The sequence below is a fragment of the Fibroporia radiculosa genome, assembly GCF_000313525.1.
Source record: "Fibroporia radiculosa TFFH 294 genomic supercontigs, scaffold3160, whole genome shotgun sequence".
Lineage (NCBI taxonomy): Eukaryota > Fungi > Basidiomycota > Agaricomycetes > Polyporales > Fibroporiaceae > Fibroporia > Fibroporia radiculosa.
In genome coordinates this window covers 152,347-158,926 of record NW_012133375.1, presented here as the reverse complement: position 1 = coordinate 158,926, position 6,580 = coordinate 152,347, and the positions used below count along the sequence as shown (strand labels likewise).

General features: G+C 56.8%; 2 protein-coding genes across 2 annotated transcripts; both read left to right on the top strand.

Annotated features, from left to right (window-relative positions):
- Positions 1-106: 106 nt before the first annotated feature.
- FIBRA_04488 (uncharacterized protein) lies at positions 107-2,162 on the top strand (the record flags this gene model as incomplete). Its single annotated transcript, XM_012326283.1, has 6 exons — positions 107-367; positions 421-1,146; positions 1,204-1,407; positions 1,456-1,607; positions 1,659-1,787; positions 1,844-2,162. 6 exons carry the CDS (start codon positions 107-109, stop codon positions 2,160-2,162), a joined length of 1,791 nt encoding a protein of 596 aa, XP_012181673.1.
- A 336-nt stretch (positions 2,163-2,498) lies between these two features.
- On the top strand, positions 2,499-4,868 carry FIBRA_04487 (uncharacterized protein; the record flags this gene model as incomplete). The annotated part of the gene is made up of 6 exons (XM_012326282.1): positions 2,499-2,559; positions 2,616-2,860; positions 2,920-3,249; positions 3,311-3,609; positions 3,664-4,061; positions 4,117-4,868. The coding sequence occupies 6 exons, from the start codon at positions 2,499-2,501 to the stop codon at positions 4,866-4,868; spliced, it is 2,085 nt and encodes a 694-aa protein (XP_012181672.1).
- Positions 4,869-6,580: the final 1,712 nt, after the last annotated feature.

Below are 6,580 nucleotides of genomic sequence, written 5' to 3'. Positions count from 1 at the left end.
TGTGCTCGCTCGCATCGTCTGTTGGCGCGAGCGCGAGCCCCGTCCGTCAACCGACTCCTCCGACCCTGACGAGTCCAACCCTGATGAAGTTATAGAAGACACGCAAATGGTATACGAGCTTGCATATACTCCTCCAATACGAGAGGATATTGAGTGGGTGCGGCTGGAGCAGACGTTTGATGGGGGTACTTCTTCTGCACCATCTGCACATCGCTATTTCACGGCTTTATACTACTTGTTCCCGTGCAACGTTATCCGCTTCTTGCGGTATCCGGTGAGGTATCTCAGTGACAGCGGCCTTGATAGCCCTTACACGATTGGATGGGACGAGGCACTGGATGAAGATAAAATCCGGAGTACGAGCGAGGTGAGTAGGTGTCCACAAATCTCATTGGGTGTAGCCCACGAACGTTGTTGCAGCCTCTTATGCGGGGGCACACTTTGCATCCGTTACTCATTTGGCGGGGCGCCGTCGAAGAACTGTCGCAGCCCGATTTCTGGACCCAATACGACATTCCCCGTATCGTGGGCGAGTGTACAATGCTCGACATGCGTAATGCCGCGCTGGGAATACAGCAGCGTGCGCCTGCCGTTCTCTCCACAGATCCCGTCTCCCCGCCTTCGCCCGTGCCCGTGCCGGTCGTCCATCCCAGTTCCACCTCTGCCCACGCATCCCTTGTGTCGTCACCGACGATCCGTCCCGAGGAGTTATCCATGCCTGCTTTAGGAGGCGTTTCGGGAAAACCGCGCGTGTCGTTGCAGGACATGATTTCTGTCTCAGTCGCATTAAAGTCTGGACTTGACGTCGAAGTTGTGCACCCATCCACTTCTTGGTCTGCGGGGAGTATCTCTTCGCATCCAACCACGCGGTCGCCTTCGCTTGACGTGGTAAGAGAAGAGACTGAGAAGACCGACGTGCAGCAGCGGCAAGAGGAAAGCGCACAGATTGCGCAAGCATCAACGAGTGGCCAGCCGACACCTACACATATTGGCCAGGCACTTGCTGGTCTGCAGAGAGAGGTTCTATTGTTAAGGAACGAACTTAACTTTGAACTGTGGAATGCACGGGAAAATGTGAAACATATAGGACGACTGTATCAAGATCGTGTACTGTCAAAGACAGCCGAGGTAGAGAGGCAAGGGCTGGTGCGTGATTTGGGCTGTCCGTTCCAGACAAGACTGCTGAGGTCGACTCGGATCTAGCATAACAAACTACGCGAGTACAAAGCAGAGGTGTTCCGGTTTCAGCGTGAGCTCAAGGAGCACAAGGAGCATGCAACGACAATGAAACACCAGTATATGGATTGGAACCAGAAAATGCAAGACAAACTCATGGAGTTTCGAACCGAGAAAAAGTCATGGATGGCGGAGGCCGCTGCTCTGCGAGCCGCAGATCAGGAAGCAAAGGTAATTTTGGTGGGATGGGACGCAGTCTCTAGGCTTAATAATACACAGGATACTTTCGCGGCGCAAGGCAAACTTCTCGCAGACGCTGTGCAGAGAGTATTCCAGCTGGAGACGAAGATAAAAGAGGACGCGCACAAAATAGACCGACTGCATGATTATGAGAAGCAGATAGAGCAGCTGGTCAAGTTGCAACGTCTATGGTGCGTCTCACACTGGGAGTTTGACGATCATGCAAGCCAATGTCATTTCAGGGAGTTAGACGTACAGAAACTGAACGATCAGGCTGAGTATCTGCAGGTGTTCACGAGCAAGTACCGGAAGATGGAGCTGAGACTGGAATCGTATGAGCAGACCCAAAGCGAGATGGAACAAGCGATGCAGTGTGTTTATCTCATGAGACGTTGATTGGCATCACTCACTGATGCTGTCGATGCAGAAACTACCGCTTTGCAATCAGTTCTCTGGAAGCACAGCTGGCAATTTCGCAAAGACAGCTGGAAGGTGCGCGCAAAGGAGCGGTTCTTGCGAGGCATTGCAATTCGGGTGATGTGAAAAGATTGGCAGAGGCAAACCAGAGACTGAGAGACGAAAATTCAGAGCTGCGAGACGAGGTGGAGGAGGTCACGGCGATGGTCGAGGTGCTGAAGGCGCGAGGACAAGGGCTGGTTTTTGACGGCCGGCAGTCACGATCTGGGTCGGGGACGCAGGAGCAACTGCGACAAGGTGTGGAGAGCAGTGTACCAGCTGACGACTGAGAATTGGGTTCTGATATTCGGAATATGTCTGGAATTGACTGATTGCAAGTGTAAGATTAAGGACAGCTTGTGAGGAGGGACCCGCGAGAATAAGACGATGGCGTTGAACAACGAAGGCCAAGAAAGGCAGGCGGCGTCGAAGACGATGGAAAGACAGGGAAAGGCAAGGCAGCAAGCGCCGGGCGAAGAAGCTGCGTCTTGGTCGAATGTGGACCGAAGCTTCGAGAAGAAAAATTGGAGGGCGGTACATAAACCCTTCCTCCGTCGGCCTCTTCCCTCGCTGCTTCAGCTTGCTCTTCCACCACTGCCCCTCCCACATCTCCCCTCTTCTGCAAAATGGCCACCGAGAGCTTCGGATTCCAGGCTGAGATCAGCCAGCTCCTGGACCTGATCATCAGTGCGTGTTTACCGCCGATTGCGCGCGAACTTCATCTTGCTCATTTCCCCGCGCAGACACCTTTTACTCTAACAAGGAGATCTTCCTCCGTGAGCTCATCTCCAACGCGTCCGATGCCCTCGACAAGATCCGTTATGCCTCCCTCACCGACCCCTCTGTCCTTGACGCGGGCAAGGATCTCGTCATCCGCATCGTCCCCGACAAGGAGAACAAGATCCTCTCCATTCGCGATACCGGTATCGGTATGACTAAGGCCGACATGGTCAACAACCTTGGTACCATTGCCAAGTCGGGCACGAAGGTATGTTTAGACATGCATGCGAGTGGCATTGCGCCTGTTTCTGACGATCGCTGTGCTAGGGATTCATGGAAGCCTTGAGCTCCGGCGCCGACATTTCCATGATCGGTCAATTTGGTGTCGGTTTCTACTCTGCCTACCTCGTTGCCGAGCGTGTCCAGGTCATCTCGAAGCACAACGACGACGAGCAGTACATCTGGGAATCGGCCGCTGGTGGCACCTTCACCATCACCACCGACACTGTCAACCCTCCCCTTGGTCGCGGCTCTGAGATCCGTCTCTACCTCAAGGAGGACCAACTTGAGTACCTTGAGGAGAAGAGGATCAAGGATATCGTCAAGAAACACTCCGAGTTCATCTCCTACCCCATTCAGCTGGCGGTTGTAAAGGAGGTTGAGAAGGCAAGTGTCGATAATGATTTTCAATGAACTCGAACTGACGTCGGATTTGCAGGAGGTTGAGGACGATGAGGAAGAGGTCAAAGAGGACGATGAGGACAAGCCCAAGATCGAGGAAGTTGACGATGAGGACAAGCCTAAGAAGACGAAGAAGATCAAGGAGAAGGAGGTCCAGAACGAGGAGCTCAACAAAACGAAACCCATTTGGACGCGTAACCCCTCTGACATCACCGCGGAAGAGTACGGAGCTTTCTACAAGAGTTTGTCCAACGACTGGGAAGAGCATCTTGCGGTCAAGCACTTCTCAGTTGAAGGTCAGCTTGAGTTCAAGGCTATCTTGTACATTCCCAAGCGGTAAGGCGACATGCTGTCTGTCCGCCGTCTCAGTATTAATGTCATAATTCGCAGTGCCCCCTTCGATCTCTTCGAGACGAAGAAGAAGCGCAATAACATCAAGCTTTACGTTCGCCGCGTGTTCATCATGGACGACTGTGAGGACCTCATCCCCGAATACCTCAACTTCGTCAAGGGTATCGTCGACTCTGAGGACTTGCCGCTTAACATCTCTCGTGAGACCCTCCAGCAGAACAAGATCCTCAAGGTCATCCGCAAGAACATTGTCAAGAAGTGCATGGACCTCTTCACTGAGATTGCCGAGGACAAGGACAACTTTGCGAAGTTCTACGAGGCCTTCGGCAAGAACATGAAGCTCGGTATCCACGAGGACTCGCAGAACCGCAGCAAGCTCGCCGAGTTCCTGCGCTTCTACTCGACGAAGTCCACGGAGGAGCAGACCTCGCTCAAGGGTATGTTGGATTTGCTTGTGCGCGGAGATGCAATTGTCTGATCGTTTGTGTATAGACTACATTACTCGTATGCCCGAGGTGCAGAAGAACATCTACTACCTCACGGGGGAGTCGCTATCGTCTGTCAAGGACTCTCCGTTCCTGGAGGTTCTCAAGAAGAAGGGCTTCGAGGTCCTCCTGCTTGTCGACCCCATCGATGAGTACGCCATCACCCAGCTGAAGGAGTTTGACGGCAAGAAGCTTGTCTGTGTCTCGAAAGAGGGTCTGGAGTTGGAGGAGACCGACGAGGAGAAGCAAGCTCGTGAGGAGGAGGCCAAGCAGTTCGAGGAGCTGTGCAAGACAGTTAAGGACGCACTTGGCGACAAGGTGGAGAAGGTCGTCGTCTCGAACCGTATCTCCGACTCGCCATGTGTTCTCGTCACTGGTCAGTTCGGATGGTCGTCCAACATGGAGCGTATCATGAAGGCGCAGGCACTCCGTGACTCGTCGATGTCGTCGTATATGGCGTCGAAGAAGACGCTCGAGCTGAACCCGCACAACGCGATCGTCAAGGAGCTGAAGAAGAAGGTCGCAGAGGACAAGGCCGACAAGTCTGTCCGAGACCTGACGTACCTGCTCTTCGAGACCGCGCTGCTCACTTCTGGATTCTCGCTGGACGACCCTACGTCGTTCGCGAAGCGCATCCACCGTATGATCTCACTCGGCCTCGACGTCGACGAGGAGGAGGCGGCGCCGGAAGCGTCGGCCGGCGACTCCGCTGTTGTCGAGGAGGTTGCGTCAACGTCGGCGATGGAGGAGATTGACTAGATGCCTCGGACTGCTAGATGAGTGTTCTGCTGTGCTCCGTTCTTCTCTGCTTGTATTTCTGTCTTTGTTTGGGCCTTGCTGTCATCGCATTTCACGACCACTAACGCATTGATGATACTCTATTGTACATAGTATCGCGTCGCATAAAAATCAATCCCAATGTACTTTGATTCAAATACTCCGCTTGAGCGAGTCGCTGTAGCGCTCGAGAGCTGGCACGGCACTGCGTACATAGAAAAAAGTCAAATGAAAACGCAACAGACAGACCCTCCAAGATATTACATAGTGAAATCTGCCATACCAGCCATGATCGATCTCTACGGAATAGTGGCGCGGATCGTTGTGTAGGCAAGCATTACGCCGAGGCAGCGCGCGACGGGCTACGTGATCGTCAGCGCGACGCCGGGGATGGCCTCAAGCGCACAAATAGCGGCATCGGGGAAGCCCCGGGCGTTGAGCAGTTCGACTTCGCGAAGGGCGCCCTTGGCGGCGAGGTCGCGCACACAGTCCGTGAGCTGGCCGCGGAGAGCGGGGCTGTGGAGCGCGCCGACGAGCTCGAGGCGGGAGAGGCGGGGGCAGAGGGTCGCGCCGCCGTCGGGGGCGGCGGCGGCGGGGGAGGAGGGCGAGGCGAGGGGCGCACCGAGGACGCCGAGGACGCGGTGGAGGGTGTCGGGGGGGAGGTGGTCGAGGCGGAGGGTGCGCAGGGCGGGCATGGCGTCGAGGACGGCGACGCACTGCGGGGCGGAGAGGGCGAGGGCGGGGCCGGCGAGGACGCAAGTGTGGACGGCGGCGAGGGCGAGGGCGGACGTGACGCTGGTGGCGACGGCGGCGGGGTCCGGGCTGGAAAGGTCGAACTCCGCGGTGAGGGGCGGGTCGGGGCTGGGGAGGCCGGGGAGCGGGTTTGGGGAGTGGAAGAGGCGGATGCGGACGTGTGCAGGGGGGAGGGGGGCGTGAAAGTCGAAACGGTAGAGGCGGCTGAGGAGGACGCTGTAGTCGGCGAGGTATATCAGATAGTTGGACCTGTGCAAAGTGCGAGAGCGGAACTTGAGGACGGCGGTCGGGGGGAGAGTGATGCTGGAGAGGAAGTGGACGAGGGAGGGCCTAGACAGAAAGGCGATCTCACAGTGGGTGAGGCTGGAGAGGGCGACAGGCTGCTCGCGAGGGATGAAGGGCTGGGGCGCACGGAGGCCGGGGAAGGGGGTGTTGGTGAGGGAAAGGGTGCGGAGGGCGGCACATTGGTTCAGGACGTCGAGGAGGGTGTTGAGAGAGAGGACATGCTCGGGGACGTCGAGAAGGGTAAGGTGGAGGAGGCTGTGGTAGACGAGTGGGTTGAATGGGAGGAAGAGAGCGATGAGGGAGAGGGAGCGGAGCCGTGGACATGCGCCATTGAAGAGACGGTGCGCGGGAAAGGCAGCCAGGGCGGGCGGGGGGACGTGGCCATGGCTGTGTTGGACGGCGAAGGAGAGGGATTCAAGGCAGGGGGCGGGCTGGTTGAGGACGGTGAGGAAGGTCAAGAGGGGCCCACCGGGGAGGTCGAGGTCGAGGGAGCGGGCGCGGTGGAGGTTGGCGGCGACGTGGGGCGCGTGGATGATGTAGTCGCGGACGACGATCGCGACCGGGTGGTCTCCCGACCGGGCGAGGAAGTGGACTGCGCGGACGGGCGCGTAGCGCGGCGAGCTCGTGATCGCCGTCCACAGCGCGGGCGAGTCGAG